The sequence below is a fragment of the Plectropomus leopardus genome, chromosome 21 (genome assembly GCF_008729295.1).
Source record: "Plectropomus leopardus isolate mb chromosome 21, YSFRI_Pleo_2.0, whole genome shotgun sequence".
Lineage (NCBI taxonomy): Eukaryota > Metazoa > Chordata > Actinopteri > Perciformes > Serranidae > Plectropomus > Plectropomus leopardus.
Window position 1 is genome coordinate 8,179,834 of NC_056483.1, and position 13,960 is coordinate 8,193,793.

Below are 13,960 nucleotides of genomic sequence, written 5' to 3' on the forward strand. Positions count from 1 at the left end.
GCCCGCTGATGACGGGCTTTATTTTGGGGCGTTATTTTTTTCAGCAGCGGTTTTTCGCTCGATGTAAACTGTCTCCTCATCAGTCAGGACTGTTTTGCACAGAAGGAAGGAGGACGCCGGAGTTGTTTGGTGCCAGTTGTGCGAGCTAGCATGTAGTGATCTGTAGCCTCTCTCTTTTTCTGTATTTGCAATATGAAGAATGGAAGAAGACGATGTTACTATCAGAGAGCAGAATTTCCACAGCCAAGTCCGAGAGTACATCGTAAGTAACGGCTAGCCGAGGCTAGCAGGCTAACAACGTCCTCTGCTGCACACAAACGCTAACGGCAGCTAACGTTAGCTTCACCTGTCATTTTGACACGGCGGAATATATCATGATCGATGACAATTGATTATTTTACGATGGACCCAAAATGTCTTATTTTATGTTAACTTTGGTGCGATCTTGTTGAAATTAGAAACATAGAGTGATCGCGCTTATTAAAGTTAGCTTGTGTTAGCTGCCATAAACGAGTTGTTACAGTGGTGTAACTTAGCTGGATTTATATTGGGACAGACTTGCAATAAATTTTTTTTTTTTTACAAGTAGATCTATATCTGGGACACGGGTGAAGTGTCCCACCTCAATAATTCAGTGGTCTTTATCAGTGAGGACTGTGTTCAGGTTTAGATAGATATTTTACAAATCCTTCACAGGAAATAACATTGGTTACGGCGGTTTATTCACAGCTAACCACACACAACCACTCATAACATAAAAGCATATCTGTAATTATCCTCAGGAAAAAGAAAAATATCTTATAAATAAATACTTGATCCAAAAAAACCTCCTCGATTCTAAAAAAATAAAATATCCCATAATGATAAATACTATGTTGTGTATAAGATTTCAGTATATAAAAGTGTGGTCATTTAAAAACAGTGGTTATTTTAGGGCATTAAAAAGTCTAATGGCAGCAGGCAGGTTTGTGTTTACATTGTTTAAGTAAGAACAGTGTAATTTTCCTGTAATCTTCCTTTGCCATGAACTACTTTGTTTTTACAGTGTCTCGATATCTAGCCATAATTTAGGAGAAAAAAAACAATAATATAAGAAAGAAAGTTCAAGAGGGGTCACTGTCTCATGTGGGTTTTCTTTCTCGATTATTCCTGACAGACACTTTTGAAATATAGAAACTATCAAATGTCTCACCAACAGGCATCTTAACATCTCAGCTTTAGTTTGCACATTTTGTCCTAAGAACCTCTCTACACCTGAGTCTCAGTATCCTATATCAATGTTCTTAATGTAAGATGCGTTAATGGCACTGTAATGTCTATGGTGAGCCAGCGTATGGATTGATTTCTACTGGTTGTAGCGTGTGCTTCTTCTGCGGCTGAGGTTACTCTGGGTTAAGTTTCAAGTTGGTAAACATGACTCAGTGACAAGATGGTATGTTCTTACAAGAGCTGAAGTGTGGGAAACTGTTTTTTTCTGTAACGGGATCTTACTGTAAAGAATTATTGAAGAATGCACCGTGTTACTGTGAGAAATCAGGTTATCACAGGATAAAGTGTAACAGAAGAGTAAAACATGCCAAAGGTTGTAGTGAGGCGCTGATCACTAGAAGTAGACTCTAAAGTAGAAGAAAAAGAGTTCCTGGAATCAATTTCACTGTTTTATTCAGATGACATTTGGACCCTCAGGCCTCATTCAAGATCAACAATAATGATTGTTACTTTCAGCACAGGATAATGTGTCACTAGTTTACATGTGGTTTGGCCGGTAATTACATTTTCCATCAGCACCTCCAAACAATGATGTGCCATCATCATCAGGCTTCCACATGCTTTTGTAAACAGAGGCGGACTGTGCTGAACAAACAGTGTGGATAAATAATGTGTACTTCTTACAGACTTTCCAACATCACATTACTCTTCCATCCCACAGTCTTTTCCATTCAAATGCATGCAATTAATAAACCTTCCATAAATGCAGTTTATGGCCTGCTAATTAGGATGTCTGTAATGCATTAAAACTGCATAAATTTGTGTTTCTTTTTTTTGTGTGACTTTTAAAACCACAGCTTCAAAAATACAGACACCCCCCCAATATTTACAATTATAATGCCTGTATAATGGTATAGTACAATTTGAAGGATGACTGTAATTCTTTTCTTTCCTCTACTTTCATTTCTTTTTTCCTTATTGTTTTTGTTAAAAGAAAAAATAATATTACTTTCATATCCACATATGCTCACTTACTTACACATTTACATGTGTACACTTTAAGTTTTTACATACTCGTGTGTATCTGTCCAGAGCAGAGGAAGTTGAAACAGTAGAGGGGTCATACAAAGTCTGCTCATAGTGGGGTTATAAAATCCATTTATTCCAGATTTGATAGAATTTATTAGAGAAGATTAGCTTTTCCATTTTATATATTTACAAAATTATTTCATACTGGTCTTCCAAAATAAATGTGTTTCATGTTGAAGCATCAAGTCTGCAAAAATTTGCTTTTTTGTCCACTGGCTGAATTGCTAGTGAATGTTTAAATTTTACAGGCAGTTTAATAGATTATTATTGTTTTGTTTTTTTTGTTATGAGTGAACCAAATCTACCAGTTACTTGCATATTTCACCAGCATTTTTCGAGTGGGTGGTGCTAAGTTCTAAAGTAAATTCAGATAGCTGCTAAAAGAGTCTAATAATGCTCATAATGACATTACTACAGTGCATGAAAATACCGATCGGCTCATCTACATGCAGGAATTGCAAGGCTCCCTCAGAAGAATCTAATTACTGTCCCTCAGCTCCTGCTTGAGTTCATATTAGGGTGTGAAATACTGCTCTGAAATTGGCTGTGGATGTTTGCAAACTGCGTTGAGAAGCTTGATTTGAGTTGTGTTTTTGGAGGGGAAACTATGTGATAACTTCGCTTGTGGCTCGGACTGGTCTGCCACTTGTTATCTCTCTCCAAACTGTTGTATTGAGTCTGTGCATGTATATCAGCTCCATGCACCTGATTCTTGAGCCACTGTCACTACATTGCTTTGTAGCTTAAATATATCAGCTGTCTTTCATTTGCAAAGGGACTGTTGGGTGCTAAGAAAGACAGTTTTTGCTCTAGCTGTCATATATAACACCATATGCATCCCAGATTGACTGAGGATGTTTGTCATTTCTCTTTATGTCAGTTTGTCTGTCTGAAATGTGCACGGTCTGTCCGGTGGTGGGCTGAGTCATCTCATAATCCCAGCTCGGCTGTGACGAGTCGCTCAGTGTTGACAGGGTGCAAAGTGCTGAAGTGGGAGCTTCTAACATTAGTTGTGTCCCGGTCACTGTCACTGGAGAAGGGGGGAATGTGGAATGAGATCCTCCTGTAAGACCATCCAGCTTGTTTTGAGGCCGTGGTTACCTAATAAATCCCATGCACTGCTGATTTCTGGATTGTTCTGCATGTAGCATCGGCCTAATTAGTATTGTCAGATATTGGAAAATGATGATGTAGTGCTCGCTTTTGTTTTTTAATCAAATAAATGGGTCATGTTGAGCTATATACTGCTTAGTAGTGAATTATTGTGTAACAATGGGACAGGTATTTGTTTTTCCTTATTTTCAGACTTCAAGTGGCTTAAACCAAATGCTCAGTTATTTTTGGATAGCAAATATGCACATTTACATAGTGATCAAGTATTATTAGAACATGAGAGGAAATTGACAGATTTGGGTGAGCAAGTGTATGCACTCTGTTCTAAACTGTGCGCTGCCTGGCGTTGACATTCAAACACTCCACAAATAATCCACTATTACAGTTAAAGCTGTTAGAGCTGAAAGGATTAGTTGATTATTATAACTATTTTGCTCATCAGGCAATCGATCAGGGAAATGTTTTGAGTAACAGTGGGGGAAAATATCACAGATTTCTCCTTCATAACTGATAAAATTTTCTTTTTTTTTCTGTGGGCCCTGGAAACTTGTGATGGGCATTTCTAGCTAAAAGCACCTTGTTAGGATGTTTGTAATGTAGCAGAAAATGCATTACATACAACTTTAACGCAGAAATGTAACGGATTACCTTTTTTATCACCATGTTGGTCATGGGTAAATACTGAGGTGTCGATTTTCTCACATGATCCAGGTCTACATCTGTGTTTCTGATCAGGTTATTACGTCAAATCATCACAGGTTTGCACAGAGGAGTATTTTATAACTCAGTGTGGACACCTGAGTATTTCAATGTTACATTTTTTGATATTATGGCGATTCTTAAAAACACTATTGATCTTTAATAAATAATTTATTTGCAAGTATTTGTGGCAATGTTTCATGTTGTGTTGTGTCTCCAGAGTAACATCATATTGCTAGTGTAAACATAAAAAAACATGAGCCCAGGGCCCTAAATTAACCAAGCCAGCCTGGAAGATTTTTTTTCGTTTGGTGAGTGAACCTCAGCAGGCTATCTGCCACAATAGTGGTTAAATGTTTGTACTAAAATAGTCATGTAATTTATCAAAATAATTTTTACTCCAAATTTTGCTCTGGGCTCTTTTTATCAAACATAAAACCTTCTTATTGCAACAAAATTTACTTAAATAACACTGAACAGGCCTATGGCTAGGCAGTGTCATAAGTGCACAGCTATCTCCTAAAATAAGATTTAAAAAATTGTTATATATCGCCTTGCTTACAGTATGACAATATATTAAACTGTAAAATAACATTTGTATTGTGATGCGTATCATATTGCTTTGCCAGCTGCATATACATACCCTCATGGGACATATAGTAACAGGAAGTGGAAAACCTAACATTTAATTCTGCTGTGTTTACTGTTATTAACAGCTTGCTATTAACTGTGAGAGCTGCTTCATCTACAGTCAGTCACTGACTACGATTCTTATGTTGTCGTTTCAGATTTGCTTCCTCCTGTTTGCAGTCCTCTACATTGTGTCCTACTGCATAATAACCAGATACAAGAGGAAGAGTGGTAAGTGTTTCTGTAAAACATGGACTCACTCCCTGGGAACAGAAATCAACACGATTTTATCGTCTTAAAGCATCTGTAACACTTAAACAGCAGAAATGTGTCCATGGAGGACCCGTTTTCTCAGCAAAGACCACAGAAGTTAAGTCTGTCAGTCTGTTAAAGCTGTGTTTGCTCACACACAGAGCCATTCATTGTCTTATGACTGAAAGGAAGTCATGGCCAAGAGGGCTTTAGGTGTGTGCGTGAGACACCACACCCATGCCTGTAGAGTAATCTGCCACAGTCAGCTCCGCGTCTGTGTGAACTGTATCCGCCCTAAATATCTCTAAGGGCTGTGGCAAAATGAATACAAATTGTGACATTATAACAAATGTGACAGGACAGGTTGTGTCAGTAATACTGAAAGATATTCAAACAATGAAGACTCAAAGGATGTTCACAGGAGGATGTTTTGTTCATCTGTAACATCTCTGACACAGCGTTTCAGCTACGGCAGGCAGAACTGACTAAAAATAAAGATCTGACCCAGTTATAAAGGAGAAAACAGCCATGAAAACAAGAAGGCCCAGGCAGACATTATGAACTGTATCCCATTTTCACAGGACAAATTTAGTATGTCCAGGTCACCTAGGCTTCCCTTGTCTCATTCTGAAAGTAGACCACTTTGCACCAGAAATCCCTTCTGGAGTTTTGTACAGTAGAAATCTAGGCTGCTTTCTTCTTCACACCCTAGCCCAATCTTTTCACTTACAGTACAAAAGACCTGTGAAATATACAGCAATATTACATGCACTACTTAGCACTGTTTATTTGAGCATACTATCTAATGTCTTAATATATTCTAAAGATCATGAGAACATGCTGTACATTTCTCACATCCTGATTATTTGTTACTGTCGTGTATTTTGTTTGTTTTAAAAAATGAATGAGGTGGACTGACATAGCTGCGGAAGTTTAGTTAGTAGTATTAGTTATCAAGGAATAGGAACAAACTAGCAATAATACCATTATATCTCATTGCTTAACACAAAAGGCACTTTTTTGCACTGCATAAAATCACGTAAAGTCATTCATAACTCACAAGGCTCACAAACCAAACCGATCTCCTACAAACAAACCAGCCTCATGTGTTGAACTGAGGCTGGATTTAACCTCACTGGACGGCTTTAGATTCCGGACGAGCCCTGAATTTGTCACAAACTGACTCAGGGAATGTGACAAGCAGGAGTCCACACAGCAGGTTTACTCAGAACAAACATAATTTTTAAAACGCAGGTTAACACAAGACCAACAAAAGAGTTTGTAGATCAGTAATGAAAGGTAGGGCTAGACAATCTATCGATATTAAATCGATATAGTGATATGAGACCAGACATCATCTTAGACGTTGGATATCATAATATAATAAGTGTTGTGTTTTGAAGGCTTAATAGACTATTTTAGCTTAGTCATATAATCATTATATCCACATTACTGATGATTATTTATAAAAAAAAATCTTATTGTGTAAATACTTTGTAGAAGCACCAATAGTCAGACCTACAATATCATAATAGTATCGATATCAAGGTATTTGTTTAAAAAAATATTGTGATATTTGAGTTTTGCTTTGTCGCCCAGCCCTACCTGGAGGGCCCGGGGAAACTAGATCAGGCCGGAGATCCTCCCATGTCAGTCAACAGCCTGCGGTGAAGGCACCAAAACCTTGTTTCTGAAACGATTACAGAGGCATAGAGAGAAACAGTCAGCGTTAAGGTTCCCTTATGAAGAAAGACGTCTAAAATATTAATAATTTGCACCAACACTAGAATAATGCAGGTTGGTAAATCTGCTCCAATGGATACACATAAATAAAAAAGTAGCCAATGTTGTGTTCTTCTATGCACTTTATGAAGTATGAAATGTGCAAAACCTCTTTGTGACTGAAGTGGTTTGGTTTTCTTTGTAGATGACCATGAGGATGAAGATGCTGTCGTCAATAGAATATCGTGAGTAAAACTAATTTCATTTTATTCTTCTTCTCTGAATAATTTATTTAGGAACTGTGCCAATCACTGTTGATTGAAGTCATTCAAAAATTCCCTGGTTCCCATTTCTAAATTGGGATGAGATTCTGCTTTTCCGCATTTTATATCACAGTGAGGTGAATATTATGGAGATTTTAAGTGTTTTTGGACTGTCCCCTTTGGGCTTTTGGAATATGTGACTGGCAATTTTAACCATTTTCTCTCATTTCATAGACTAAAACATTAATTGATTCATTCGACAAAACAATCAGCACATTAATCAATGATAAATATTAATCATTAATTGCAGCCGTATTACTAATAACCACATACATTGAAAAACAATGAATTCACACACTACCAATAACACTCTGAATGTCTTTCAGATTGTGTCATTAGCCTGAACCGTGGTGGCAAGTATCACATGTCAGTGCGTTTCGAGTTGCAGGACACATCACACTGAAGGGTGCCTGTTGTAGCCACATGCGTCCTCTGTGTTTGGGTCCATCAAAACAAAATGGTACCTAAGAGTCCGGCAAAATAATGGAAAGCATTTCAGTTAATGAGTTCCTTTAGTGATGTGGGGAAGTGGGGACTTTGTGCTGCCCTGCTGAGGACAGCTGAGCAGATGGTCACTCCCCTGGGTTCAATCTGGAGACCTACAGACTCTGCATCTCTACAAAATGCAGGCTGCAGGAACACAGTCAGTGTGTGTCTTTTGTCCTAGGACAAAATATCCAGATATTGGATATCCAGATATTGAGCCCACTGGCAGTTTCATTTTCAGTCTATACATTCAATCATCTTTCTGCTCCTCAGTTTGATCCACCGCTGTTAAAGCGGCTGCTGTTGCTAAATAAGTTCATTCCTCTCTTGCTTTTGCTTGTATGTTCTTGTTGTTCTCTAAACCAAGTGACTCTTTTATAATATAACAACCAAAACAAATCGTGCAGTAAGCAAGTCATTTCCCATAACATCTAATCTGAATTTAAAAGAAAAAAAAAAAAGATAGCCATTTTGTGATTCTGCATGTTAGTTTTTATCTTAGCTAGCTCTAACGTGTTGTGTGTGTCTGTGTGTGTGTGTGTGTGTGTGTGTGTGTGATTCCATTTGCAGATTATACTTGTGCACCTTCACTCTGGCAGTGTCGGGTGGTGCCGTCTTCCTACTGCCTTTCTCAATCATTAGTAACGAGATCCTCCTCTCGTTCCCCAAAAACTATTACATTCAGTGGCTCAATGGCTCCCTCATTCACGGTCAGTAGATCTCACAGTTCATGTGTATTTTTTATTGAATTAACCCATTTTCTCTTCTTTCTGTGTTCCTTGAAAAAATCTGCTCTTCGAAGAAAGCTAATATCTCTCTAATATGTTTGGAATAACACTGACATAACACTTATTTGAATTATAATTAACTTTATTTTCATTTCATTTCATGTTTATCTGAGAGTGACAATTGCAGTGTGCTTTTAGAATTGCATGACAGTTATTGAACTGTTAATTTGCCCGTTCCTTAAAATAACAATCACAAACACATGCCTACATTAATGTCAGAATCAACAGATGTGTTGGATTAACATTTTATGCAAACTGCTCGTACCCACATGAATTTTGAATGTATTTATCTGTTTCTTCCTGTTTCCCTCTTGTTTCTGCTGTTTTACCACATATCAGATCAATTTACATTTCTATGTCACGGTCAGTCATGCAGATGCTTCACAGTCTTTGTTAACCACTAACTTTTTTTCGATGAGGCTGACGGGTGCTTCAACAGCCACCAGGGGGCATTAGAGTCCAGGACTTAGAAATGACACAAAGACACTTGCCAGACAAAACCTGTGTTTGCACTTTGCCTCACAATTACTTCATAATAATATTCAAGGGAAAGCTCCCAACATTTTTGGGAAATCTGTCTGAAAAATGTAAACATCAAAAATAGGACTGACTATTGATTTAGAGCATATAGATTTTGCATACACGTGTATGTGTACACTTTTTTATGTCTGATTTCTGCAGGCCTGTGGAACCTGGTGTCACTGTTCTCCAACCTTTGCCTCTTTGTCCTGATGCCCTTTGCCTATTTCTTTTTGGAGTCTGAGGGATTTGCGGGATCGAAAAAGGTACATCACCTTAAATGTTTATTTCATTTTTGTTTAATTTGTTTGTGTATTATGCAAGTTGCCAACTGTTATAAAAAAAAGCATTAAAAACACAAAATGACTTTTACACATTGACTGTTAAACTTAAAAATCTTGAAAATAATGATCAAAAGTAAGAATTATTTTTCATCCAGTTGTGTATTAATCATGAAACTAAAGCTGGAAAAAAATCTGAGCTTTAAATTAGAAAATGTGGAGCCCTGTTTGTTTTCTGTCTTCATTGTTTTGATGGATTTGCTTTGATATGCATACAAGAGGCGCTCTCTCTCCTAACAGCCAAAGCAGCAGCAGGTGCCTTGTCCTTGCCCTCTCCCTGACTCACGCCACTGACTGTAACTGCCACCGCAGAAAGTTCATTAACCATGAAAGTCTGAATCTGGACTTCGCCCAGCGCCACATCCTGACAAACCCTTCCAATAAGGCCATAGGCTGCAAACGCTTCAACACTGCTACATCGGCCCCACTGATTTAAAGCCTGATTCCTTGTCACCCCCTCCCCAGCCCCCTAAAATAAAACTTCAAAAGGACAGGCTAATAATCGAGTTGTAAGGCTCAGTGAACTTCCTCGTTTAATTGATTACCCCCAAAAAAAGAGGCTGGGGGCTCGTGTTCCAAACATCCATAAAGTCGCAGCAACATGACAGCACAATAGAGCCTCGCAAAATGGAGGGGGAAAGATTTACTTTTAATACACCTCTATCCTGTGTCACAGTTTGAAACCTCTCTGGTTTATGTCCCTCCTGGCAAAGGCACATAAAAATTAGTCTGTACTGTAGTGTATTGCCAGTTCTTTTCTTCCTCGGCACACTAATTTGTTTCGATTGGATTTGTCGAGCAGAGGGCAGGCCCTGATGTGTAGGAAGCAGGACGAGGGCCTCTTTCTCCTTTTTGTTCTTTTTCATTTCAGCAAGACTGTTTCTTGCTACTGATCTTCCATAAATTTGCTTAGAGGAAGCACTGTTCAATGTTGAGCTGCACTTTCAGGTATATATTGTGTGTGTGTTACGGAAGGGGTGGAGGTGACACTCCTGTTACACCTTTAAAAAAAAACGAAGCTGCCTGCAGAGTCAATCATGTGGCCGACAGCAAGAGGAATGTAAAACACAGATCCGAGTTTTTATAATGTGATATTATCCCTTTTCCCAATAACAGCATTAGAGCACAATGTCATAAGGTTTTATGTGGCATTTTAACCTCCTGGGCTAATGTTATGGCACTGCGAGGTCCCTTTTGACTGCGGAAATGAAGTGCATGATGAATTTCACCGCTAACGCTGTAAGTCAGCCTTTTCATGTGGCTGTGTTTACTTTTGACGATGTACTAAAAGACGCCACCAGAATAAAGATGGAAATGTGGATGTTTTTTCTTTTTATTTTAACTGTTCAGCTCTTTAGGGACTCTGTCACCTGAGTGATTAATAGTTTAACAAATTGTCCAAATTGTGGATGAATCGGAGCGACTTAGGGTCTTGATGTCAGATGTTATGATCTGGCTTTATTTGCTGCTGTAAAATGTCTCGGACTTTACTGCTGCGCTCTCAAATCTTTGCAGAAAAACTGCATCACTGAGGCCACGAAAGGTCGTTGTGTAGTTCAAGTTTTTTGGTTCTGATGATGTTTAAGAAAATTCTGCAGTATGGTGCATTTGTGCATTTGCATTTTGGATGTAAAGTAGTATTATAAATGAAGTACTGTGAAGTATCTGGCTGTTTTGAGTGCATTGGGAAAGATAAAAATGTCCTATTTTAAGGCTTTATAAAGCATTTGTGTCACTTTTAGTCGTCTCCACACCACCAGTAGATGGCATTGTAATGATGAGAGCCATCCCTGCCGTCCTTATTGAGATGATCAGCATGTTCTGACAGACTGAGGACATCAGCACCCGCCTTTGTTCAGACTTCTATTTATATCAAGGGGACTTAAGTTGGCTTAATAATTCTGCATGACGAGTATGATATCTGGAAGCTATATTTACTCAAAAACATTTAGATCAAGGTGAAATAAAAAGTTACAACTGACAACTTCATGCTTATTTCTACTGTAGTCTAATCTTATTTTCTTATGTTTCTTATCTGAGGCTAAAATATATATATATGTATATGTGCATATTCAATGCCACATTCTGAGTTACTAACATTGTAAATAAAGTGTGATGAAAAGTTGTTTTTTCTAGCACCAAGAAACGTCTAAATTGTGGCTTTGCAATGAATAGTCTTTTGGTCTTACCCACAGTATTGAAATGTGTTTGATCCTAAAACGAGTTGGAACGAGTCTGACCCCCCGACTGACCCAGCAAAGGGCCAACAGGTTTCATCTGGTAGTTAAAGAAACTCCTCATCAATCTCATCCTAAGCCCTAACCCGCCAATGATGAGAAGTGTGTTTATTGTGGAGGGAAAGGAGGGGAGGGAGGTGGAGGGGGGGTGGAGGAGAGAAAACGTCTCGCCGAGCAAACCCCGCGTGGTGTTACTAAGATACTCCTCTTTGTTGGATCTCCACAATGGGGCCTGGATATTTATTTCAAATCTCCTGCACATGCAGACATTTTTCCCAGGCCTTCTTTCGGGCAGGGCCAGCCGGAGAATATAAAGTGGTGTTTACATACCTTCCTTTAAGGTCACAATGTCTCCCTAAAGCTGCCTGTTACAATGTTCGTTACCATGGCAACATATTAGTTCGAGCTGGGAATTTAAAAAAGAACAAGCGAGTTGCTCAGGATTTTTTTTTATTCTCCCTCTCTTCCTCTCGTGACTCAGTTTTTCGAACCTAAGTGATAAATTCTGAAGCTTAATGGATTCTGGTCCAGACTTTTAGCTGTTTTTCCTGAATTTGAAGATATCATACTTGTTGCCTTAAGTTTAAGTAGGGCAGAGTATTATGTCAACTGGTCACTAGGTCCTAACTTTATGCTGGTAGAAAAAGCCAGGATACAGTCATTTATTCTTTGAAGACGTATCAGTCTGACACCTTTCTGTAATCAGAACAAGCTGCCGTCACTGTAGGATGTCAAATAAAACCGGGCAAACATCAGAAAGTACTGAGGCTGCTTCCTTCATTTAAACACTTCTGTTTTCTGACTCATCTTGTGAATCAGCCATCCAGCAGAGCAACACAATCCACATCCCAAAACCATGTTAACTTTGACATGTTTTTTTCTGTTTTGCACCCCCCCTCCCCCCGGTTTGAACGATACGATGTGATGCCGATCATTTTCCATGCTCCTGTGTCATTGCTGCTTTTATTAAGAAGTCTTATTAAGAGGCTTTAGAAGTTGATTGTGCAGCTTTACAGGGGAGTGTCCCTTCCTCTGCTTTCTGTCTCTGACACGGTCACTGCGCTGCGGCCGACTGGCTGAAGGATACACTAATAAGGTCCCTGGGCATCTGGCATGTCTTTAGCAAAGAGGGCAGTCCTTTTTCTGGGGAGTGAAAAAAAAAAAGGACCCTGCCCCCTCTTTCACTTGTATTCCACGCTTGGCCCTTGTTCCACACGCCCCTGACAGTGAGCAGAAAGATGGTCTGCAGGATGATCTCTGCCACCGCCTGCTGACCTGCTAAGGATTGATGGCGGCAACTAGGAAGCTCCTGCACCACCTAACTCTTCCTTTTGTCTGATTTCTTTCTCTCATCCCCCCCAACACCCAACACAGTCCTTCCAAAGTATCATCTCTCTCTCACACTTGTCCACCGCTGCACAGTCAACTTCCAGAGGTGAACTGGATTCGTCGGTCGAAGCACTACATCAAAGACGGTGGCAGATTGTGCTTTAGTTTTCCTGCAGCACAAGCTAGGCGAAAAAAGCTTGTGAACTGTTTCCAGGCCCTCTGCAGCTTTGTGTAATTGGGTGGATTTGGAGGTTGATTTACTTGGCTGGTTGTGTGTGTGTGTGTGTGTGTGTGTGTGTGTGTGTGTGTCTGTGTGTGTCTCTGTGCGTATGTGAAATCATGCATGTTTGTTTGCATATGAAGCGGTTCCTTTTCTCTCTGGCCACTACACGCATTTCTTGGAAGTCTCTCCAGTCTTGTTTCAAGCATAGCTGCAGTTAACCAGCCCCTCACTCGATGTCGGTGTGAGGATCAGGGGATGCTGAATATTTCAGAGCTGCTATATTTAGAGGTAGTTACACATTTAGAATGGCAAGAATAGAAACTTTCAGCGGGCGCTCTGAATGCCAAGGCACAGGTCTTTTTCCTCTCTTCCCTCACCAGTTGACAGTTTTATCTTTGATCAGCGATGATAGCTTAGTTGCATTTTCCTATTTTTATACTGCAGATTTTCAAAGCACACTTTCTTATCTATGTGATGAGGAACATCTTAATTTCCTCCTTGCTTGAATAGGTAAGGATAGACAATGTCATGCTATAGGATGGATCAATGAAACCAATCTGGGTTCACAGCTCAGCATCCTCTTTCTCCTGCACAGTCAGATCACGTCTGCCACAGTGGATTGTTCTTCCAGCGAGGCAGGATGATAGTAAGGGAGGTGACAAGCATTGCCTTTGCCCTAAATGATCTGAATGGGTAATGATTTGAGTCTTATAAATGATTGAGAGACCTATCTAATGGGAATACACCTTCAGCATGGCATGGCCAGCTTGTTAAGGTGGACTGGTGCGCTTGAGCGGGTGCACGTCCCGCCTACAGCTTCTGCCTGTCCTGATGCATCCTTAAGAGAGCGCGTGTGGGACGTGGCTGAAGTCCCTGAAAGCATTCCTCTCTCACCTCTCCTACCTCCGGGGAATGAGATGCGCTCAGACGTTGACTCCTCTCCTCCACCAGTCTCCCCCTGTTGTTCTCTCCCTTTATTTCTCTCTCTATTGCTCTCCTT

At 39.6% G+C, this 13,960-nt stretch overlaps 2 protein-coding genes across 2 annotated transcripts in view; one reads left to right on the forward strand and one right to left on the reverse strand.

Annotated features, from left to right (window-relative positions):
* The first annotated feature begins 32 nt into the window (after window positions 1–32).
* The window catches only part of lmbr1 (limb development membrane protein 1), a 41,935-nt gene continuing 28,007 nt past the window's right edge, over window positions 33–13,960 (forward strand). Inside the window, exons 1-5 of the mRNA XM_042510218.1 lie at window positions 33–262; window positions 4,899–4,971; window positions 6,920–6,959; window positions 8,094–8,233; window positions 8,993–9,096. Coding sequence (XP_042366152.1) covers window positions 200–262; window positions 4,899–4,971; window positions 6,920–6,959; window positions 8,094–8,233; window positions 8,993–9,096 — 420 coding nt within the window. The 5' untranslated portion in view covers window positions 33–199. The remainder of the gene's footprint in view (window positions 263–4,898; window positions 4,972–6,919; window positions 6,960–8,093; window positions 8,234–8,992; window positions 9,097–13,960) is intronic.
* Window positions 6,625–13,960, reverse strand: part of rnf32 (ring finger protein 32) — a 46,974-nt gene continuing 39,638 nt past the window's right edge. Inside the window, exon 9 of the transcript XR_006106990.1 lies at window positions 6,625–6,682. The gene's annotated coding sequence lies outside the window, so the exon portion shown is untranslated. The remainder of the gene's footprint in view (window positions 6,683–13,960) is intronic.